Source organism: Haliotis rufescens, unplaced genomic scaffold (assembly GCF_023055435.1).
Source record: "Haliotis rufescens isolate VD_foot unplaced genomic scaffold, xgHalRufe1.0.p SCAF_9, whole genome shotgun sequence".
Lineage (NCBI taxonomy): Eukaryota > Metazoa > Mollusca > Gastropoda > Lepetellida > Haliotidae > Haliotis > Haliotis rufescens.
Genome location: NW_025964383.1, coordinates 42,584,745 through 42,609,777, shown reverse-complemented (window position 1 = coordinate 42,609,777; position 25,033 = coordinate 42,584,745). Strand labels below are relative to the sequence as shown.

At 41.4% G+C, this 25,033-nt stretch overlaps 1 protein-coding gene across 1 annotated transcript in view; it reads right to left on the bottom strand.

The window, feature by feature from the left end:
• The window catches only part of LOC124111060 (serine/arginine repetitive matrix protein 2-like), a 41,396-nt gene that overhangs the window by 5,587 nt on the left and 10,776 nt on the right, over nucleotides 1-25,033 (bottom strand). The window contains exons 8-14 of the mRNA XM_048390418.1: nucleotides 24,795-24,832; nucleotides 20,758-20,895; nucleotides 12,895-12,966; nucleotides 11,730-11,849; nucleotides 10,901-11,023; nucleotides 9,808-9,922; nucleotides 7,433-7,671 (exon numbers count right to left, since the gene is read on the bottom strand). Of these exons, the coding sequence (XP_048246375.1) occupies nucleotides 7,433-7,671; nucleotides 9,808-9,922; nucleotides 10,901-11,023; nucleotides 11,730-11,849; nucleotides 12,895-12,966; nucleotides 20,758-20,895; nucleotides 24,795-24,832 (845 nt within the window). The remainder of the gene's footprint in view (nucleotides 1-7,432; nucleotides 7,672-9,807; nucleotides 9,923-10,900; nucleotides 11,024-11,729; nucleotides 11,850-12,894; nucleotides 12,967-20,757; nucleotides 20,896-24,794; nucleotides 24,833-25,033) is intronic.

The window sequence follows — 25,033 nt, the reverse complement described above, 5'->3', positions numbered from 1 at the left end:
TCAGCTTCTCACACCAACCTCAGAATGTTTGTGTCAAGTATCTCAGTCAGTTTGTCAACAACATCAGAATGTTTGTGTCAAGTATCTCAGTCAACTTGTCAAAAATCTCAGGATGTTTGTGTCAAGTATCTCAGTCAGCTTGTCAAAACCTCAGAATGTTTGTGTCAAGTACCTCAGTCAGCTTGTCAACAACCTCAGAATGTTTGTGTCAAGTACCTCAGTCAGCTTGTCAACAACATCAGGATGTTTGTGTCAAGTATCTCAGTCAGCTTGTCAACAACATCAGGATGTTTGTGTCAAGTACCTCAGTCAGCTTGTCAAAAACCTCAGGATGTTTGTGTCAAGTACCTCAGTCAGCTTCTCACACCAACATCAGGATGTTTGTGTCGAGAATCAATAGGCAGTGTATTTTTCATGTCCTTGTTCAGATTTCGATAAACATTCTGTGATTGGTTAATCTTAGTACCATATAGACAATTGCGCCACATATTTCTAGAAGTCATGGTAGGTCACACTGGCTTCTTAAAACGGATGGTTTTCTTTTGATTACGGCCAAGAAATGGATGAACTATTTACGGTGGGAAAAGCCACGGAGATATAAAAACTTTCTTCATTCAGGGTCTTACATGTGCACTTGAGCGTAATGCATTCATCCCAAGTTTCAGGAGCAACTGCTATTTCAAATTATAACTTTGGTGCATGAAAATATATATCAAAATGTCATTTTTGTGATAAAACGTCACTAGACGTGATAGTGGAATGTAACAGGAACGTACACATAATCTTGAAGCACCCACAGTGATAACGTTAAACCTATTAAGCATGAAAAATTACATAAATGAGTCATTTTCAAAAGATGTCACTATTTCTGTCCGAACCCATTACAAAATTTAAAAATATATATTGACTTTTCAATTTGTACAGATTATCACCTGCAAAGTAATGCATCTAGTAAAATGGTTATTTTCAATCATTGTGTCATATTATGTGTTTTTGATGCGTTTTAAATGGGTAGAAAGTGCATTTTTGGCTGTCCCAGTACATTTAGCTTCAAATTTGAGAAACTGTCATTTTATAAATATTGGCATATATATAATATTACTGTGGTTATCTTATAAAAACAAGATTCATTTAGGAATTTCAGTGTGTAATTTCAATCTAACTGATATAATTCCTGAATTATGATTATATATAACACCGTCCTTAGATTTTGTGTCTTTCCTGTAACACTTAATAAAACTTTGGAATAATCAATGATCCCCAATGCAAGGATATCAGTACTTTCTGTCATGTCTAGTACTATTTCCTATACAATAGGAGTGTGATGTGCCATGTGCACCAGGAGACAAATAAGCACCAAAAGTTAACCAAAAAGGTAAGGAAATGATGAGTATTTTCATTTCATGTCTTTCCCATAACGCTATGATTCAATGGAACAGATGCAAAATAGTTATTTCAAGATCCAAGATTATGTGCCAATTCATGAACAGAAAATTGTGTGAACATTCAGCTTCATGAAGGGACCATTAATTAGTCAGTATAATTTTTTATCTAATGATTTGTCTTACCTGTAACAGTCTTTCCTGTAACACTAAATTTTGTTACAGCTAAGACAGATTTTGTTATGGTAATGACTTTCTTCACTTAATAAGCTATAAAGTAAGAAAACTATTACTTTCTGTTCTTTTTCAACATTTCAACTGAATATTTTAATTCAGCAGTTTGAAAGACAAAGTTGTATTTTACTATTTTGAGCAACATTGTCAGAACATATGGTTTTTATAAGAAATGTGTTACAGTAAAGACATATTTTGTTATTGTAATGACATTTTGCAATTGAAAAGTTATAAAGAAGCAAAGTAAATTACTCTGTTCTTTTTCAATATTCTAATTAATTATTTCAATCAAGCAGTTTGTAGGATAAACTTGCGCTTCATCATTTTATGCAAAATTATTGAAACACCTAATTGTTATAAGAAATGGGTTACGGCAAAGACAGTTTTGCTTCAGTAATGACATTCTACATTTCCATAAGACAATCAGAATCAAAGTAACTACTCTCTGTTATGTTTGATGATATATTGTACTAAAGGGATCAATGAGATTTTAGTTACTTGTTCCTAAGCTTGCTAAAATAAGTGTTTATGATTTCGGAGTTAATATGGTACCATGGTTATAGAAAAGACAAACTTTACATTTAATATAGAATCATGGCAGTGATCATGAAGTACCTAATAGCTTATGGGTATTTTCTATTTTAAAAGGTCAAACAAGTTTTAGAATACGAGTTTTGGAGAAAAACATTTCTTCACTGCACTAAAATTCAACTCTCCACGCTTCTTTATTTTCTGAAAAGGTCTTTGTTGGCAAAGACAAACACTCAAGTATGACAATGTATAGATTTCATTACATCATCAAAATAATTTGAAATTCACTAATGCTGATTTCATGAAGGTTTACTGAATAGCAATGTTTGCTTGACTGGAATACAAAGCAACTTCAAAGTGGAATTTCAGAGTGGAACTGTACAACTAAATTAACCATGGCAGTGACAAATGGTGAGCTGTATCCTTGTACTATGTTATCAAATGGTAACTGCTCACCATAATGTGGCAGTGTACTTGCTTTTGGGACAATTGACAGAGCAGACGAAATGACAGTGAAAGTAATCTCTGAACTTGTTGCCAATGAAGCCAAAGATCTTGATGGAAATTTCCAGTCTCAAGGCATAAAGGAAGGATGTCAGTGTAAAGAGACATAACTTGCCACGTCATTATGCTCAGTATTCTGACATATATGTTCCAGGAACTTGTCTCACAGACAACATAGTCCAAAGCATATTTCGACTCAAAACCCTCAAAGTGAAGAGGGACAAGTCTTTTATGGGAATCTGGCAAATTCACACTTTGGCCAATGTTTTTAACAGACCACCATACACAATCTACCCCAAACGTGGTTAGTGAAGGAGAGAAGGTGAAGGCTGAAGATGCTGTTAGAGATAGAGAGAAAGTGAAGATGAAGAGGCTAGTGATGGAGAGAAGGTGAAGGCTGAAGACGAGGAAGCTAGTAATGGAGAAAAGGTGAAGGCTGAAGATGAGGAGGCTAGTGATGGAGAGAAGGTGAAGGCTGAAGATGAGGAAACTATAGTGAACGAAAGAAGGTGAAGGCTGAAGATGAGGAGGCTAGTCATGGAGAGAAAGTGTAGGTTGAAGATGAGGAGGCTAGTGAAGAAGAGAAGGTGAAGGCTGAATATGAGGTTAGTGATAGAGAGAAGGTGAAGGCTGAAGATGAGGAGGCTAGTGATGGAGAGAAGGTGAAGGCTGAATATGAGGTTAGTGATAGAGAGAAGGTGAAGGCTGAAGATGAGGAGGCTAGTGATGGAGAGAAGGTGAAGGCTGAATATGAGGTTAGTGATAGAGAGAAGGTGAAGGCTGAAGATGAGGAGGCTAGTCATGGAGAGAAAGTGTAGGTTGAAGATGAGGAGGCTAGTGAAGAAGAGAAGGTGAAGGCTGAATATGAGGTTAGTGATAGAGAGAAGGTGAAGGCTGAAGATGAGGAGGCTAGTGATGGAGAGAAGGTGAAGGCTGAATATGAGGTTAGTGATAGAGAGAAGGTGAAGGCTGAAGATGAGGAGGCTAGTGAAGGAAAGAAGGTGAAGGCTGAAGATGGGGAGGCTAGTGATGGAGAGAAGGTGAAGGCTGAATATGAGGTTAGTGATAGAGAGAAGGTGAAGGCTGAAGATGAGGAGGCTAGTGAAGGAAAGAAGGTGAAGGCTGAAGATGAGGAGGCTAGTGATGGAGAGATGGTGAAGGCTGAAGATGAGGAGGCTAGTGATGGAGAGATGGTGAAGGCTGAAGATGAGGAGGCTAGTGATAGAGACAATCATCCCAAAGTTACAGAAGACTCCAGAATCATCTCATTGTGAGGTTGACAATAACATTTGGTCTACAGTTAAAAGCCACTATGAAGGGGTATAATGTCTTGGGAAGACAGCTATAATCTTTCAACTTTCTTCTTAGATGGCTTGATGTTTCAAGTGTTGCATTCCAGGTTGTAGTTTAGATTCTTACTTGCAGTTGAAAGTTGTGTTCTAATTGTAGGTCATGTGTTTTCTGACATTTTCTGAATTGTTCATTCTACAAGTTGACCAAGTCTTTATTGTCTCAAATATACCACAATTCTTTTACCAAATACTTTCAGTGTTTCACAATATTAGTAAAATTTATACTCAACCTAAAAAACTTTGGATTTGATTGTTGATCATAGAAACCATAAAAAGACATGAAAACTATTCTCTAAATGTCTTTCATTAACAAAATGTTGTCTTCACCATAACTGTCTTCTATCACATCAATCTGGAGATTTCACAATGAGATGGAAATATAACTACATGTATAACTACATCTAGTGGTACCCCTGTTTGGTAAACCTTTGTTTACTTATGATAGTGAACTAACTAGGCTGACCAAAACTTTGTTTCACATTGTCAGTACTGTAACGTCTTAGGTCTTTCCTGTAACAGTTATAATGTAGGTCATAGGTAACATTCTTCATATTAATCATTTAAAAATATAAATATAACAAACATGTGCATTGTTATTCAAAGTAACACATTTGCTATTACAGTAAAAATGCGGAAACTGCTTTGTGATCTAAAATGTCATTGTATGGTAATTTGTTCTGTCATGTAACAAACTATTGTCCTTACTGTAACAGATTTTAGAATTTATCCTTTAAAAAGTTGGAATAAATTTATCAATATAACTGAAAAAGATAATGACTGGTATTACTTTTGCAAGCATTATTATGTACATGAGAAACATTTAAGATAATCTTTACCACTCTTTGCATACTGATGATATGAATTTGCAATGTCTTTTCTGTAACAAATATAGTCAATCCTGTAACATGCATGTCTTTCCTATAACGCACTCATTTAAAAAATATATATATCTTAATATGTCTTTAGTTTCCGCAATGAGACATAAGTTAATCACAGTTTATCTTTGTTCATCAAATAAAAAACCTCCAAGAAATCTTGAAAATTTAGAAATCATAATATTTATGTTGAAGGGGTAACAGTATTTCATAGAATTGACACTGAGTACATATTGGTCTTTAAGAGACTAAATAAATGCCCTTCATCCTCACTTCAAGTTTAATATACAAAAATATGAAGAAATAAATATGTTTCGTATGTGCTTTTTGCATTTTCATGAATTTCAAACCAAAATAATTCACACAAACATTGTTATGGGAAAGACAAGCCAAGTTTCAGGAGCCATGGTAACTGGTTATTCCTCTTTCTAAAAAGCATCATTAAGACTTCCATTTGATGTTACTGACAGCCTTAGATATTTGTTACTCCATTTAAACCAAAAAAAGATATTATATCAACCATTGGATTTTGTAATTTTGGAAACTCAAAAAGTGACATCTTTTGAAAATGACTCAAATATGTATCCAAGATGGCACATGAATCCAAGAGAAAACATACATAACGAACAACATGAAAATAATGAACAAAGTATACAACAAACTGATTTCTCTTGTCCAGAAACCCTGTTCTACTGCATGTGACAAAGAGAATATTGCCCTGGTGTGTTTGTGTGTTATTAATGACATATACTCCACAACAAAAGTTCCTGTGACACCAATATTTTAGTGTATTTTTCAAACAAGTTAAGTTTAGTTTTCAATATTGTAGTACATGTATGGAATCACGTCACAAAAACAAAACTGCTACAGAAAAGCATGCATTCCATGCAAAAGTTGACTTTTATGCAAGCCCCATGCATTTCACTATCCATGAATGGGTATAAAAACATGTGCGTTTACGGGATTCCATATGCATTGTTTAGCATCGTGCTGACAACAATTCCTCAGAAAAACAACAAAATTACGCATTTATTCAACATTACGAAATGCCACGTATGTCAGAAAATAAGCGTCTGTGAGCCATTGGTATGCTTGAAGCAGGATCGAGTCAACATGATGTTGCAAGACAATTTAACGTCCACAGAAACACCATTTGGTGTTTATGGCAACATTGGCAACAGACGAATGGAATGCAGTCAGAGACCATCCTCGGAGTGGCAGGCCACGCGTAACCAATAATTGACAAGACAACTAGATTCGAACAACACACCTACGAAATCGATTCCAGCCAGCAACAGTGACTGCATGAACCACCTCTGGGCTTTGACGAATATCTTTACAAATCGTACGTCGCCGCCTCAGATGTGCAGGGATTGTCACCAGCAGACCCGCCACACGTCCCATTTTGACAGGAAACCACCGTCAAGCACATCTACAGTGGTGCAGACAGTGTCTACGCTGGACGGCCATGCAGTGGGGACAAGTTCTATTCACTGGCAAGTCTCGTTTTCACCTCAGCCACAGTGATGGATGGATTCGAGTGTACCGACGCCGAGGTGAACGTTACGTCAATCATTGTGTCATGGAAGAAGATTGGTTCAGGGGCAGCAGCGTTATGGTATGGGGTGGGATAACAGCAAGACAGAGGACCCGTTTGATAGTGGTAAAGGGAAATCTCAATGGACAGCGCTACCGCAACAAGATCATTGGCCCTGTTGTTCTACCGTTTTTGCGTCGTTATGGCCCAGGCATTACATTTCAACATGACAATGCCCGGCCTCATATTGCTCGACTTGTTCGGGATTCTCTTCAACAAAACAAGGTGAATGTCATCCCCTGGCTGGCTTGCTCCCCTGATCTCTCACCAATCTAGCACATGTGGGATGAGATGGATCGGCGCCTTCAACGTCAACCACGTGTTTCACAGACACTCCAGGAACTTCGAAACATGCTCCAGCAGATATGGACAGATATCCCACAGGACTAAGTGCAACGCCTGGTCCATTCCATGAGACGAAGATGTGTTGCTTGCATCACAACCAGAGGTGGACACACACGCTATTAATTTGTAAATTGACATTTTGGCATGTTCATGTTTTTATGAAATCACTCATTTTCTGAAGTCAGAATGGCAAATTAAACCATTTGAACACTTACAGGAGTCTTTTATCTGTTGCAAACCAAAATTGTTTCAGATTTGGTAAAAAACATAACTTTGCATTAAATCTTATTCAATGTCACAGGAACTTTTGTTGTTCAGTACATATTAGGACAGACTTAATTTTTGGAGGATTTATCTATTTTTGGCCCCCAAATTCCTGTCAGTATGTTGAAAAATGTTAATATCTTTCACATTTTCATTGTTTCAGTTGGTGCATTTGTAAACCAAGCTGAAGATAAAGATTGGCCTCAGGAACAATAAGTATATATTACGCTATCCTTAGACTCTCATGACACAATTTTAGTCATGGAAAAAGATATGATATTTATGAGACAGAAACATACTCGGCTAATAACCACTTTCGCCAAGTGAACCATTCCCTTGGTGGATTACCTTGGCTCCTGCTGCTCTTCTTCTATAAGACGTCTTAATTTATCAGTTGCCCTTTCAAAGACAGTCTCATCATGTCGACGACGGGGTGATGCTTCCCTGTGTCGCCGTGGTGAACAATCTCTACGTCGCCGTGGTGACTCTTCTCTATGTCTGTGCCCGGACAATTCCCTGTGGTGCACTGGTGACTCGTCTCTACCATCTCGGGAACGGCTTCGTTGAGCTGGCATGCCAGTGGTGACCTGAACAAAGTGACACTGTACTTATTTTTCTGTTTGCATATTGAAACATCAAGCCATAATGTGAAATAAATGAAACTTCTTGTTATTTACGCCATCACTCTTTCTTTGATGGATTTGAAAAAAAGATAAGAGCACAGAAATCTAAAAATACGTTCTTGCACTCAGCAATAATCCAGCTATATGACGGCGGACCAGACAATCCAACGACTGTGCATGAATGTATGCGAAGCAAGACAGATAAGTTTTACAGCCCCAAGCTAACGGTCAGTGAGTGAGTGAGTATGGTTTTACGCCGCATTCCAGCAATATCTTGGCGGGGGACATCGGAAAATCAGCTTCACACATTGTACCCCTGTGGGGAATCGAACCCGGGTCTTCGGCATGACGAGCCAACGCTTTAACCACTAGGCTATCCCACTGCCCCCAATGGTGAAATATATGTACCTTATGCAGTCTAATCAAACTTGCATGTTTATTTCAAATCTGGGAAGATTACTTTGTTTGTTTAACACCGCACTCTGCAATACTCCCGCTACATAAAGGCAGTCTGGAAATAGTCCAGACAATCCAGTGATTGATATAATAAGCAACGCCCCACATCTTTGGGGTACGATGACACACAATCAACCAAGTCACCAACCAATTGGTTGCCTCTTATGACAGGCGACCAATTTGGGACTCATTTTAACCCAAAATCCTTACTAGGGCATTGTGGAAGGATATTTTGAAAATCTTAAATAAATTGTGTATTTAGATTATTATCCTAACTCACTTCTTCTTTCAACCCTGGTATTGAAATGTCAGAACAAAGCTTCCAGCTTAAAAAAACCCATTTCACCTGAACACGTCCCAGCATCACCATGGTTACCACCTAAACAATGGGTCATGCCACACTTCAATCCCATGCGATACAACCCTACTCATTACCTGACAGTGGGCACGGGTGGCCCAGTCGTCTAAGGCGCCGCGATTCGCTGTGCAGAGTTGCGTCCCTTGGGCACGCCAGAAACCTATGATTGTGGGTTCGAATCCCGGTTCGCCCCAATTATGTTTCTAGGTTTGTCAGCACCATACCCGTGCTCGTGGGTTTCACCGAAGTGGTAAACGTCTTAGACCTGCATCACTTCGGGCTTTCTTCCTACATTAAGCTGACACGCCGCGATATAACTGGAATACTGTTAAAAGCGGCGTTAAACCAAACTCACACACACACACACATTACCTGACATACCTCTTCATAAACTTTCTCATTGACATGGTGTGCAGACATGTTTTGAGTAAAATACAGAATACAATTTTGTTATTTAGGTGGAATCTTCGCAGATACCAGATCAAACCATTTGCATCCTTCTCCAGACACATTCCATCTCTCCGTTTGGCCCATCTCAAAAAAAACCTTGTGGCCAAAGGATTTCCAGAGCTATAAGCAGGGTTTTTACGTAAAATTCCCCCCCAAAATATTCAAAACCCAATTACTTTCAATTGACTTGCATACAGAAATGCATGCAATAAATGAGAAACTCAAATGTATAAAAACAGCACTCGTAAATACCCTAGGAAGCTTTTTCATCATGCGTACAAAGGGGCTAATTTCCCAAAACACAATAATGAGCTTATTTACTTTCCAAGTCAAGCCTTTATATCATGAGATATTTAGAACAGTTATATACATCTAAAACATTATTTCATATTTTTTAAAATCTTATAATGTTTACTAATTTTGGTAAAAACCAAAAAAAAGTGATGAATAGATGAGTGAAAAAATCTTGGTTACCCAATGAAAAATGTAACAATCCAAATAAAAAAGAGACCCTAGAGTTTAAACTCAATTGCTCAAAAAGTTATCTGGAGCTTTGGTATTCCAAAAGAGTGGCCAAAACTGTTACTGAGGCACATCGCACTTCCACTAAATCATTATATTACAATAAGTGGAAAGCTCTTGAAGGATAAGCCACAGATACCACAAGCCCGACCACTCATCAATCAACACTATGTATATCTAGCACTTGCATTCTACAAGGAAACCCAATGGAGTTTTGAAGGTGGAAACTTTGTTCTAGGACGTTTCCACACCAGCATCAAAAGAAGAACGAAGACAAGTTTTGATATTATATTTGATATATTTTGTAATAATACCATCCTGTGCTCCAAAGATCTTAGAAAGGTCAAGGCCTCTTCACTGGTCGGGTCAAGGGCTACAGCTTGGCGGTAACACTCCCGTGATGTCACATAATCCTTCTGATCTTCAAATCTGAAAAATGTTGTCAGGTTTAGCACAGTAAATTTTGATAATATAGTGTTACTTTTCTTATATAAACATGATAAAGGATGGTGGTTTATTTTTTTTTTTTTTTAAATATTTTTTATTCAATTCAGTACAATGTTACAACTTACATATTTATACATAGAGTAGCACGTCATGTAGTATACTTATTAGGTGTAGGTTATATACCTATACAGCTGACAGCCAATTTTAGTTTGCTACAGGTGTACAACAATGTTCACAAATGGTGAAAAAAGCAGGCTATATTTGCCATGCTTAAAAACTAAGTGTGAAGCTAAATCCTTAAGAATAATGGATGGTGCTATCCACGCAACAAACCAATTAAATAAGTTTGGTATTAAGCCGCAACAAATATGCAAATGAGGTCACCCGACCAGAGGAAGTACTTTTAAGCCCCATACATCGATTCAATATCTACTTGATCAATAGATTATTGACTAACGTTTCCGATAAGTTGAGATAGGGGTTGCCTGATGTGAGGGAGTTCCTGTAGTTTGTTTGTTTGTTGTTTAACACCGCACTCAGCAATATTCCAGCTATGTAACGGCAGTCTGTAAAATAATCGAGTCCGGACCAGACAATCCAGTGATTGACATCATGAGCATTGATTCACGCAATTGGGATCCATGACATGTATCAACCAAGTCAGCGAGCCTGACCACCTGATCCCGTTAGTCGCCTTTTACGACAAGCATAGTCGCCTTTTACAGCAAGTATGGGTTGCTGGAGACCTATTCTACCCCGGAATCTTCACGGGTGGGGGGTTCCTGTAGAGCAAAATGGTTGCAAATCATTAGGCACTACAAGCTGAATGGGGTGGTTCACTCAAACATTGTATATTTCAGTGGTTTTTAAAAAGATTCTAGACTAGTGCAAACAGTTTTCAAACTTGTGGGTGGTTTTGAGAATGTCAGTTTTTTAGACTTGTGGGTGGGAATAACTCACAGTTTTCCATGGGCCAGCTTGGTTTCCAACAGATATTTCCTGGCATTGGTGTGTGTTGGGTTGATCTTGAGAGCCTGTTCAAAGTCCTCAATTGCTCTTGTGAAACTCTCATTGTTGGCGTACCTTCACAGAGATAAGTTCTTTTTTTGGACAATGACATGTATAATACTGTTACAAAACTCCGGACAACTTATGGACATGATACTGTTACAAAACTCTGGATACAGCCTGGACAAGTCTGGAAATATGTACTCACATACATTTCACCGTTTTTTTGTAAGTATCAATATATAGTGTTGATTTCAGTTGTCAGCCGACGGTGGGAAGATCACTTGCTGTAACACTGACCTACGGTCTTTACAAAGATATTGCGAGGACGAAACCAAAATGATAACCAGGACTAATCTGGCATATGAATCCATATCCATACGATTCGGTGACACCTTAGCAACATAACACCTTATCCACAAAAATAATGTCTGGTAGCATAGTGGATAAAGCATTTGCTCGTCACGCCAAAGACCCGGGTTCCATTCCCGACATGGGTGCAATGTGTGAAGCCCATTTCTGGTGTCCCCTGCCATGATATTGCTGGAATATTACCAAAAGCGGTGTAACACCATACTCACTCACTCACAAAACTAAAATGGCATAGACTTTATAATTTACATTCAGAACTGTCCCTTTAAATCCTTTTCATGATACTGCATTCAGGTATGCCGGTTCCATGAAAATGTTCACTTGACCTCGCATTAACACAGATCCTCATGCAGAGAGGTATAATATCGGAGTAAAAGATCTGAATTTAATGAGATGGAACTTGTCTCACAATGCTCCGCGAGCCACAAGCGCCTCAACGTTGGTCTCATCGATCTGTAGAGCCTTGTTCAGATGCTGCATGGCTTCCATCTGCCTCCCTTTCTTGAACAGCGACACACCCTGGGCCACACTGTCAAACAAACACTCTTTTGTAAATAAGAACTAGCAGACCTTTGTTACAAATACACATTTCAAATTATTTTCTAACATCAAAGAGACATTGTCAGATACCTTTTTCCAGTCCATGCCTACAAAGTCTAGATGAAGAAACTGACGATGAAAACAGTCTCTGTGTAATTTTGGTTATCATTTAATGTTAGGTTGATCTACGTAATAAAATTTGAATTAGCTGACAAAGATTGTGATGTTTGAACAGATTCTTTACCAAAACCTATTGTGTCAACTAGTTAACTAGTATAATTTTAAGCAAACTTTATAATACTTTATAATATTGATCGCCCATTTCAAATGCGTTGGCAAGCCATATCAGCCCAGCAGAGGTGTAATATGGGTCTGGTTATTACGCCCCTGTGATATGACTGTCTCCATGTTGGCGTTATCACACATGCAAAGTGCGTCTTATCAATGATAGGTATATGAAAATTATTAGCTGAGCTCACCAGAACAAACCATCTGTGCATCGGACTAGTGGCTAAAATTGCAAATTGAACTAAACTTGCTGTGACTGGCAAATCTAAATGGAAAATCAATAAAACAAAAATATACACTTAAAATAGAAACTATACCGGTACTATGCCCAAAAAATAAGGGATAGTGGGAAACATCAAGACATTTCTTCTGAATCTAGATGGTAGCGAAAATGTACGTCTACTCACAGTCTAGTCTGAGTAACAATGGTAAATCTGGCATACCACTTCTTGCACATGCCGTCGGATGTCACATGATTCATGACTGTAACATTGTTGGGTTTGGGAGCTTGATTTCTTTGGATATCCCTTAGTTTCATTGCTAGATATTAATGTATTTTACTGTAGTACCTCAAAACATCCCCTACTTTCTTTGCACAGAATATCTTAAATGGTTCCTAGAAAAATAACATACTTCTAAGAAAACAATTTTTCTCATGTCAAGATAGCATTACTTATAAGGAAATAAAAACATTCTTGATCTTCAATGCTGCCTGATCTTTTTTAAAAAAAGGCCGACTGACTTACCTCTGCAGGGCCAGCCGCTGACACTGCCACTTGCGCAGATTCTCCGCATATTCCTTCTCCGGCAGCTTCAGACTGGAACACACGAATCAGTGTTTGGGGATTATTGTCAGCACTTCAATTTAATTTCACTGAAAATGCCAAACACTTTATTCTAGTATAAAGGAGTTAGGGACTACTTGATTCGTCCATGTTACTATAGTTATGGACACACTACACATTATCAATCAGAAGATACACAAGGATACGTTTGTGTGTGACGATAAACTTGAGAACAATTTATAATTCAGCATTCTCAGGAACAGATTATTTTCTTAAAAAGAGATTCATGTAAACAAACACTTTTGTGAGCTCTTCACTGGAGTAAAGATAATGCATACATACATTTTTTTAGAATGGAGATAAACATACTGTGTTTTCAATGCAGAGCTAGGTTACATGTAGATATAACCACTCTAAATTATAACAGGCAACCTTGTTCTACAATGAAAATACAGTGTGTTTATCTCCAGATTCTACTGTGAATTTGGAACTTACACGATTCTGATTGATCAATCAGAGGTTATAAAATCATAATAAACCCACTCTGATTGAAATAGCTGATTTGACAGCTGCATCACTGCAGAAGCTACTATTTAGTAAAATCTAAATATTTTTTACATTTGTATACTTATCCTGCATTACTCCTTAATGCATTCACTGCTTACTTACGACAACTAGAAGGACAGCGCTGCGAAGGTCCTGGGTGAAGAAATAAAGTTGTTGTTCTCAAGTCCCAATCAGTGGCCTTCCGTCGCTGTCCTGTGACCTTGATGACACCTAAGGTCATCTTCACATCACTGCCTGTCGCCCAAGCTCTTAGAAAAACATACTTTTGAGGTTTCTGAAGCCAAAGTGGGGAGGCAAGTCTAACGACGGGTGGGCCTTAAGCGTAGTAATGCAGGATAAGTATACAAATGTAAAAAATATTTAGATTTTACTAAATTTTTTACTTATCCTGCATTACTCCTTAATGCATCTGTATCGGACGGTTTGGAGGTGGGTAAACCTTCAGAATACAGAAACCTCAATAATTCACACCCTGCAATACGACACCAGTTGGTCGCTAAACCGTGAAGCGGAAAAGTTCCGACAAAAACGCCATTACGGTAGGGTTGTTCAAAAATCAAAAAGATTGAACATAGGAATTAAAGAGAAATTCCCTATACACGCTTAGTAATAAAGAAAATAATAGCTATTCATCTAATTCTTTACTTACTGTGTCATAGAGCCGTCGCTGACAAACAAGATTGTCTAATATTCTTCCACTGGTGACGACTGAGTGACTGCACATGGAAGTTGACTGGCTCTGTATAGGGCGAATTCATTATTTGCGTCAGGGGTTGGCAATCTGCAGGATAACAACCAGAGGGCCAAACTTCGAACGTCTTCGACATCCTCGAGAGCCCCAACGCGAAGGTTATGACTAACGAAAATATGTGTCGAATCTCCAGAAATATCCTTCCGTGATTATTCCAAAACCACAATTGCCGTGTTGAGCCCTGGTAAGGCTGACACCTTGAGATCTTGAGGGTAATTCGCTCTCGAGTTGGTCACGAATGCGAGTTCCGTTTGATGATCTCGTAGGCCTGAAGGATTACTGCGCGTAACCATAGAGATATGGTGTTTGCGATTATGCGACTAACTTCTGTCGTGGACGAACCACGCCTAGTCTTGGAGCGTCGAATGAAAACTCGAACTGCTCGCACCGAGCCCAGGAGAACTTCACCATGTACGATTCCCACAATAGTCGATATCGGTGGGATGGTAGAAGGAACGGTCGGGTTGGCCTGGTAGTAGATTTTAGCAATAAAATCCCAGCATAACCCTTGATGTCCCGTTCCGTGCGTCCCATGCTCAAAACGGATCCGGGTTGAGTCGATCACATGAAGTTCGCTCACCCGTACCGCCATTGCTAATGCCAAGAGAAACCATTGTTTCCTTGGTGATGTCCAAGCTCCTCACAGCGATAGCACGTTCGCGGAGCTCTCTGTACTATACCGAGAGTGTAACGAAGGTGTCACGTGCTGGGAAGGAGCTTGAAAATGAGGATGCAATGAGGGGCTCGAAGGGGGCCCTCGCAAACCTCGAAGTACCACGTTCAAGTCCCAATCAGGTGGCTGGAACTTGGCCTTCTGATCCTCAAACCTGAATGAGCATAATATGGCCTGTAGTTCCGTGACCTTAATCACACTGTGATTTTCCTGAAACGGCCAACACTAAGATAATTGCAGCCAATTACGTAGTAATGGTGCTACCTTCCAAGTGTTTTTGGGTACGCAATGTAGGAGGTATTCCTCTAGGAATTGTGACGCAATCGTAGGGTCTTGATTCTTTTCTTCCCTGTAAAAAGTCTCAAGTGATCCCCACTTGTCATCGTCGTCTCTGGGAGAGTAACGATGAACTAAAGCTATAGCTTTGCTGCCCGTGTCGAAATAACCCTTCGCACTTAAACGCCTTTTAAAGACGAACCATGCGTGCAGACGTTGGGTGAGGCAATTTTCTGTTGAGGGTGGATGAGTAGGTTGGACCACTGTGAGAGGGGAAGTGAATCGTTTTAGATTTTTCCGAGCTTGACGAACTACCCTCTCGCCGGTTACCAGGGTGCGACCAAAGGAGAGATCGAGATACCTTGTCGCCTTGATCCCCTGTAGCACCTTGGGAAGTAAAAGTGGTGGCAGAAGAGTGTTAGTTCTTTGCCCTTCCCAAGTGATACTGAACTCGTCCACCGCCCAAGTCTGCGGATCCGGCAACGGGGAGATATACGTCATGAGTTGGTGGCCTAGGCAAGTAATAAACAAGTCAATGTTTGGTTGCCTGAATTCCTGAAGCAGTAACTGGAATGCTTCTGTGAGAAATTTCCACTCGGTGGGAGCCACCCTGTCTGGACGTGATAAAGTATCGGCCAGTATGTTTCTACATCTGGGGATGTGCTGAACTATGAACCTTAGTCACAGCCGATCCACTAAATGGAAGAAATCTGAATGTCCTTAGAAGTGGAGAGTGGGAGTGTGTTGTTCCCCGATTGCACAGGCACCACACCGCAGTGCTGTTGTCTGTGGATATAGCTAGTCGGGCTATTTGTAGTTGATTCTGCCAATGTGATATAGCCAGAATTAAAGCTTCCAACTCCAAGTTGTTTATGTGCCACTTCCATTGTGCACCGGGCCATAGCCCTGAGCTTATCTGGTCTTGTAAGTGAAGACTCCACCCCTGAAAGGGGACGTCCACAAACAGGTGTGTATTCGGGGAAAACCCGAATAAAAAAGACTCCGCAGACATTCAGCGCCACAAATTGAGGCAAGGCTCTAGCTTAGTCGGTAGAGTGATGGCCTTGAGTGGATCCTGACTCCTGATGTAAGGGTTCAGGAAAAAAATGAATTGGTCGCAGTTGTAAGCGGCCCATGCTAGTTAACTCCTGTGCCGAGGTGATTAACCCTAGCAACACTTGCCACTGGCGAAGTGTGTGTGGTTGGTGTAGAGTAGATGACAAAAGAAGTAGAAACTTGTGCCATCTGCCCCTCGGTACAGATAGGATATCCTGGTCTGTCTTAAACAGGTCTCCTATGAACTGAAGTCAATAGGAAGGAGAATACTCCCGACTTCGCCTCGTTGATTGTCTATCCCAGTTATTGACATGTGTTGATGATACAGTAGATCGCCCTCCATCTACGACTCGAACCAAGTGTTCGTCACGTGTAGATAGTTATTGGCTTCATTACTCCTGTAAATAGCCATAAGTGTCACTGACATGTCAAATGGGAAATACTACCATTGGTAGTGAACCCCAATGAACCGGACCTGAAAAGTCTACGGATGGGATGGATAGTCGAGACTGATCAAGAATCAAACGTTCGTTGAACACAGAGATTGTGGATCATTCTCATCTTGTCTGGGTCCTTCATGAGTACCAGGTACGTGTGAGGATAAAACCCCGGAGTAAAGACTGGGTTGTGAACCCACTCTACAGCTCTTCTTACCAACAGTATGTCTATGTTGGATTTTCCCAATCAAACTGTGGTCAACGATGGGGTTATCTCTACCCTTATACGGACACCATGATATAGTGCGATAAGTACGAAATCGTCCTTGAGACTTGTCTCTGCCACTCCCTTTCTCAGTAAGGGAATGCTGGTCTTCCCTGAGAAACGCGCGTCTAGGCTTATAATTCCCTGACTTGCCAGCCCGCTTGGACTTTCCAAGCTATTTGGGAACTTGACGTGCGTGTCTGCGATCTGTTCGTTGAACAGGGGAGTAGATGACCAAGGTTGAAGTAATAGACTGCCCTTGAAACCAGCATCTCAGTTGGAAACGCTATAAAGTCTTGGGTGTAACGGTAATCTCCGTCAGAACGGTCTCAAGATGAATTTTCCTGAGGTCAAACTGACGCTGTAGGAAAAACACCATAGTTTGGAAGTGATCTAATCAGATATGGTTATCCTCTAATAGATTCTGATCCACTGCAAACATTGACGATATTGGTCGCTTAAATCACGGAGCAAATGTGAGTTTTGGAGAAGTCTTCCTCTAATGACCTTGTGGTGTCCCTCTTATTTACCCTGTTATCAGGGGAAGGCGTTACTGACATGAGATGGTGTGCTTCCCAATTGGGTACATGTGCTAAGCTGATCATGTGCTAAGCTGATCATGTGCCGGTTACGTAACCGAGTACACTGTAAGCCTTGGGCTAACGTCATTGTAGAGACCTTGATTGGTACGCAGGCGCTGCGCTCAGCGCAGGTCTGGAATGTTGGAACAGCGCTAAGCTGATCGTGCGACGTTTGCGTAATAGGAGCGCTTTGGGTAGCAGTCAGACGCTGCGCTCGGCGCAGGTCTATGCTGGATATGTTGGACAGCGCTAAGCTGATCGTGCGACGTTTGCGTAATAGGAGCGCTTGGGTATCAGTCAGACGCTGCGCTCGGCGCAGGTCTATGCTGGATATGTTGGACAGCGCTAAGCTGATCGTGCGTCACTTGCGTGATAGGAGCGCTTGGGTATCAGTCAGACGCTGCGCTCGGCGCAGGTCTAAGCTGGATATGTTGGAACAGCGCTAAGCTGATCGTGCGCCGCTTGCGTAATAGAAGTGCTTGGGTTGTAGTCAAGTGCTGCGCTCGGCGCAGATAAATCAGACACAAAGCTCAAAAGTATTGACTGGATCAAGGCTTGCGTCTAATCTACCCCCATCATAGCATCTCGATACGCTGGTGCTGGTGCTGTCGCCGACGTCACAGATTATCATACATGTATCTGGAAGTGTCCGGCGGCTGAAAAAATAGGAGCAGTTACGATACTCACAAAATCCTCCGGTATTGTTGATTTCGGTGGATGGTGTACTTCTGCAATCACAGGCGTCATAATACCTGCCGATAATAACGGTTGGGTGGTAATGACAGAACCATATGTCATTCGCTATTCTGCGATAGTGACATTCCTCTCGTCTCACGACGGAATAACTGCAAAATATGATTGTGAGTAATCTGCTTTTATATAGTAAACTCGTTGGATTAGAGATTTACACAAAAATTACATTTTGAATTTTGGCGAGCACATCTACGTGCATTCCTATGACCGTGGATAAAGAGCTTTGGGCTATTATTCCACGACAATATGTACACCACGCAAACATAAGTTACGCAATTAACCCATTGAAGAAATGGTACTGAAAGAATGCCGTAGAATTGAACAGTAATCTATCGGCAAAAATACGAATTGCAAGGGTATACAATATTTTTATATACGCAATTCAATGTAAACCAAGGCTATTTACATTTAGAGATTGGAGAGCACATCCGCGCGCAAACCAACCAACGTGGATGATAATCTTTGTAAGGTTTTTCCCACGACAATTAGTACCACGCTCAATCATAAGTTACACAATTACGCCATTGTTGATGAAGCGGTACTGGAAGAATGCCATAGAATTTGAACACTAATCTATCGGCAAATTTATGAGTTGCAAGGGTATACAATATTTTTGTATGCGCAACTCAATGTAAACCAAGGGTTTTTTTGTTTTTTTTTCATTTAGGGTTTCGAGAGCACATCTGCGCGCAAACCAAACAACGTGGATGATAATCTTTGTAAGATTTTTCCCACGACAATTAGTACCACGCTCAATCATAAGTTACACAATTACGCCATTGTTGATGAGGCGGTACTGGAAGAATGCCATAGAATTGAACAATAATCTATCGGCAAAAACTACGAGTTGCAAGAGTATACAAAGTTCATATACGCAACTCAATGTTAAACCAAAAATACCAACAAAAAACTATTTAATCGCATAAACATAGGTACGCAATAAAAGAATTGTTGATGAAGCGGGACTGGAAGAAAGCCGTAGATTTGATATTAATCTATCGGCAACCATATTTTTAACAAGTTGAAAAAGTATACAATAATTTTAGTATACGCAACTCACTGTTACGCCAAAGCTAGTAGTATTTAAAAACATAAGAATATGTTATACATACGTAGCTGAGAATTGTAAACAATATGACTACCTTGGCAGGCAAACGATTGTAACACAATTCAAAATGGCGGCGAACAACAATATTTTGGCGGGAAAAAAGACAAGAGTCTTTTCACGCCTAATTAATTCACATAAAACTACACAACATGGTGAAAGTAATATGAAAAGAATACATCACCCATCGCAGATCAATTTTTAAGATTGTAGACAAACTGAAGGTCTAAAATTAATCCAAAAGGAGAGCTCCGCTTGGACACGTCCTAGCTGTGCTGCGACAAGCAGTGATGTGAAGATGACCTTAGGTGTCATCAAGGTCACAGGACAGCGACGGAAGGCCACTGATTGGGACTTGAGAACAACAACTTTATTTCTTCACCCAGGACCTTCGCAGCGCTGTCCTTCTAGTTGTCGTAAGTAAGCAGTGAATGCATTAAGGAGTAATGCAGGATAAGTAAAAAATTTATAGAATACATGTAGTACTTGTTTTGTTTGTGTCAGCCCTGTTTAACCCTCTTCTGTGTTCCCCTCATCAGGGAGAAGTCAATCAGGTAGTGGAGCTCTGTGACGCCCCTGTTTAACCCTCCTCTGTGTTCCCCCTCATCAGGGAGAAGTCCTTGAGGTAGTGGAGCTCTGTGACGCCCCTGTTTAACCCTCTTCTGTGTTCATCACATCAGGGAGAAGTCCTTGAGGTAGTGGAACTCTGTGACACCCCTGTTTAACCCTCCTCTGTGTTCCCCCTCATCAGGGAGAAGTCCTTGAGGTAGTGGAGCTCTGTGACACCCCTGTTTAACCCTCTTCTGTGTTCATCACATCAGGGATAAGTCCTTGAGGTAGTGGAGCTCTGTGACGCCCCTGTTTAACCCTCTTCTGTGTTCATCACATCAGGGAGAAGTCCTTGAGGTAGTGGAGCTCTGTGACGCCCCTGTTTAACCCTCTTCTGTGTTCCCCTCATCAGGGAGAAGTCAATCAGGTAGTGGAGCTCTGTGACGCCCCTGTTTAACCCTCTTCTGTGTTCCCCTCATCAGGGAGAAGTCAATCAGGTAGTGGAGCTCTGTGACACCCCTGTTTATCCTACCTGTGCATGCCTCTCATCAGGGAGAAGTCCTTGAGGTAGTGGAGTTCTGTGTCTCCCCTGTTTAACCCTCTTCTGTGTTCCCCTCATCAGGGAAAGTCCTTGAGGGAGTGGAGCTCTGTGACCCCCCTTTTTAACCTACCTGTGCATGCCTCTCATCAGGATGAAGTCCTTGAGGTAGTGGAGCTCTGTGACCCCCCTTTTTAACCTACCTGTGCATGCCTCTCATCAGGGAGAAGTCCTTGAGGTAGTGGCGCTCTGTGACCCCCCTTTTTAACCTACCTGTGCATGCCCCTCATCAGGGAGAAGTCCTTGAGGTTGTGGAGCTTCACCAGAAACTCCACGTTTCCAGAGTTGTTGAATCCCATGATGGACTGCAGCAGCTCATCGAATGTCAACCCGCGCACATGCAGCTTCCGTCTGAAACAAGCACAGGTAAAATGAGTGAATGTTGCAGAGCTGCAGTCTTCAATATTCCAGCCCAAAATCAAGTTCTGGTTAAGTATACCAGTGGCTGACAGTATGAGAATTGATTCACTGTATCATTCGCCCAACTCAAGAGAGTGTCTTGTTTTGTTGCCTTCAGCAATGTTTAAGCTATATGATGACAGCCTGTATCTAATAAAGCCTGGGTCACACAAAGCAGGGATTGATATTGTGAGCAACAAGTCATGGCTGCCCAATTCTAGAACAAAAGAGTGTTACGAAATAAGCGCCAGCCCATTGGCCTGTGACATGTAGAATTCATATCGGGCCGATAGTTTCAAATTTGTATAGGTGCTTATGGCCTGCAGTAAACTTGTCTTGATTTACTGCAGGTATTTTTTAGATGGGGGTTCTAAAGAGTTTAGTCGTGGCCTGCAGCTTCTGAAGTTTGTAGGTCTAAAGAGTTTAGTCGGGGCCTGCAGCTTCTGAAGTTTGTGGGTCTAAAGAGTTTAGTCAGGGCCTGCAGCTTCTGAAGTTTTTGGGTCTAAAGAGTTTAGTCAGGGCCTGCAGCTTCTGAAGTTTGTGGGTCTGAAGAGTTTAGTCAGGGCCTGCAGCTTCTGAAGTTTGTGGGTCTAAAGAGTTTAGTCAGGGCCTGCAGCTTCTGAAGTTTGTGGGTCTGAAGAGTTTAGTCAGGGCCTGCAGCTTCTGAAGTTCGTGGGTCTAAAGAGTTTAGTCGGGGCCTGCAGCTTCTGAAGTTTGTGGGTCTAAAGAGTTTAGTCAGGGCCTGCAGCTTCTGAAGTTTGTGGGTCTGAAGAGTTTAGTCAGGGCCTGCAGCTTCTGAAGTTCGTGGGTCTAAAGAGTTTAGTCAGGGCCTGCAGCTTCTGAAGTTTGTGGGTCTGAAGAGTTTAGTCAGGGCCTGCAGCATCTGAAGTTCGTGGGTCTAAAGAGTTTAGTCGGGGCCTGCAGCTTCTGAAGTTTGTCGGTCTAAAGAGTTTAGTCGGGGCCTGCAGCTTCTTAAGTTTGTGGGTCTAAAGAGTTTAGTCAGGGCCTGCAGCTTCTGAAGTTTGTGGGTCTAAAGAGTTTAGTAAGGGCCTGCAGCTTCTGAAGTTTGTGGGTCTAAAGAGTTTAGTCAGGGCCTGCAGCTTCTGAAGTTTGTGGGTCTGAAGAGTTTAGTCAGGGCCTGCAGCTTCTGAAGTTCGTGGGTCTAAAGAGTTTAGTCGGGGCCTGCAGCTTCTGAAGTTTGTGGGTCTAAAGAGTTTAGTCGGGGCCTGCAGCTTCTGAAGTTTGTGGGTCTAAAGAGTTTAGTCAGGGCCTGCAGCTTCTGAAGTTTGTGGGTCTAAAGAGTTTAGTCGGGGCCTGCAGCTTCTTAAGTTTGTGGGTCTAAAGAGTTTAGTCAGGGCCTGCAGCTTCTGAAGTTCGTGGGTCTAAAGAGTTTAGTCGGGGCCTGCAGCTTCTTAAGTTTGTGGGTCTAAAGAGTTTAGTCAGGGCCTGCAGCTTCTGAAGTTCGTGGGTCTAAAGAGTTTAGTCAGGGCCTGCAGCTTCTGAAGTTCGTGGGTCTAAAGAGTTTAGTCGGGGTCTGCAGCTTCTGAAGTTTGTGGGTCTAAAGAGTTTAGTCAGGGCCTGCAGCTTCTGAAGTTCGTGGGTCTAAAGAGTTTAGTCGGGGCCTGCAGCTTCTGAAGTTTGTGGGTCTAAAGAGTTTAGTCAGGGCCTGCAGCTTCTGAAGTTTGTGGGTCTGAAGAGTTTAGTCAGGGCCTGCAGCTTCTGAAGTTCGTGGGTCTAAAGAGTTTAGTCAGGGCCTGCAGCTTCTGAAGTTTGTGGGTCTGAAGAGTTTAGTCAGGGCCTGCAGCATCTGAAGTTCGTGGGTCTAAAGAGTTTAGTCGGGGCCTGCAGCTTCTGAAGTTTGTCGGTCTAAAGAGTTTAGTCGGGGCCTGCAGCTTCTTAAGTTTGTGGGTCTAAAGAGTTTAGTCAGGGCCTGCAGCTTCTGAAGTTTGTGGGTCTAAAGAGTTTAGTCAGGGCCTGCAGCTTCTGAAGTTTGTGGGTCTAAAGAGTTTAGTCAGGGCCTGCAGCTTCTGAAGTTTGTGGGTCTGAAGAGTTTAGTCAGGGCCTGCAGCTTCTGAAGTTCGTGGGTCTAAAGAGTTTAGTCGGGGCCTGCAGCTTCTGAAGTTTGTGGGTCTAAAGAGTTTAGTCGGGGCCTGCAGCTTCTGAAGTTTGTGGGTCTAAAGAGTTTAGTCAGGGCCTGCAGCTTCTGAAGTTTGTGGGTCTAAAGAGTTTAGTCAGGGCCTGCAGCTTCTGAAGTTTGTGGGTCTGAAGAGTTTAGTCAGGGCCTGCAGCTTCTGAAGTTTGTGGGTCTAAAGAGTTTAGTCAGGGCCTGCAGCTTCTGAAGTTTGTGGGTCTAAAGAGTTTAGTCAGGGCCTGCAGCTTCTGAAGTTTGTGGGTCTAAAGAGTTTAGTCAGGGCCTGCAGCTTCTGAAGTTTGTGGGTCTAAAGAGTTTAGTCAGGGCCTGCAGCTTCTGAAGTTTGTGGGTCTAAAGAGTTTAGTCAGGGCCTGCAGCTTCTGAAGTTTGTGGGTCTAAAGAGTTTAGTCAGGGCCTGCAGCTTCTGAAGTTTGTGGGTCTAAAGAGTTTAGTCAGGGCCTGCAGCTTCTGAAGTTTGTGGGTCTAAAGAGTTTAGTCAGGGCCTGCAGCTTCTTAAGTTTGTGGGTCTAAAGAGTTTAGTCAGGGCCTGCAGCTTCTGAAGTTTGTGGGTCTAAAGAGTTTAGTCAGGGCCTGCAGCTTCTTAAGTTTGTGGGTCTAAAGAGTTTAGTCAGGGCCTGCAGCTTCTGAAGTTCGTGGGTCCTGATGGCAGCCTGGCATTTTTTTTCTTTCAAACACTGAACTACATCATGGACCTCTTACTGAATCCTGGGCAGGTAAACTGGTGGTTGAAAGCATGGGCAACAATCCACTCTATCATCAGATCTACCCCACTTTGGTTTGCTCGTATTAGTGAGTGTCTGTCTAGTTTGTTGTTTAACACCACATCAGCACTCGGAGTTAATCCAGTGAACCATCAGGGACTATGGTTGAGGTACGATGAAACACAATCAACCAAGTCACCCGACCCGTTTGGATACCTCTTACAACCAGCATAGGTTGCTGGGGACTTTTTCTTACCCAGTTGCTGGAGTAAGAATGAGAGATTAAGTTGAATAAACACCAATGTGAACATCTTCCCGAGGCAAGGGAGTTAACTAAACTTTAAAAGTCCAGTTAACACCCTTGCTGAACTATGCTGGAATTCCTGCGCTCGATCGTAGCGCCACCAGTAACTATTACGAGTTATGTCCCTTCTATAACTCTCCTATGGACAAATCAGATTCCATCGTATCATTTGCATTTGCTTCAAACAAAATGGCGGCACCCAGTCAAGACGATCTGATCAATAATCAAGATCTATATATTGTGATAAAACGAGTCTTACATCGTGAAGTGCATTAAATCACGTGGGCACCTTGAGTAAAAACGTGAATAGATTTAGAAAATATCTGCTTGCGAGTTAGCGGTGCACATGCTTTGCAAATCCTTCAATCTACTGAAATCTGCATGACAGTTTGCGAACAGGATTTGATTTTGGGGCACAATTTTGATTTGACTATGCATAGACTCGTTAGTCCAGCCAAAATGTAACTCCATAATACCAGCCTAGTTCGGCAAGGGTGGAAACTGGACTTTTATAGTCAGTTACCTCTCTTGCCTTGAGAAGATGCAGTGTGAACAGCAAATACATTAACATGGTTTACAAGCTTTATGTGATAATGTGATAATGTTATAAAGTTATAAAGTGATGCAGTTTGGGTGAGGATCAGGAAATGCAGCATGGTAACCAAAGATTCAGAAGAAATGAAGCTGTTCTTACCTGTAATGTACAGGGAAGTCATCTTCACTTATGAGTCCCTGGAAACAGAGCCATCCAGTAAATAGAATATTTCCTTTTTTTGAAAACAAACGGGTAGTCTTTGTCAAAATATCTATTCAAACATTCATACCTAAATTCAATCACCAACTCATAGCTTTGTATGTGTTATTAGAAACCACATGAATAATATCAACATACAATAGCACACAGAATTAAAATTTCCTAGAAAAGTAGAAACA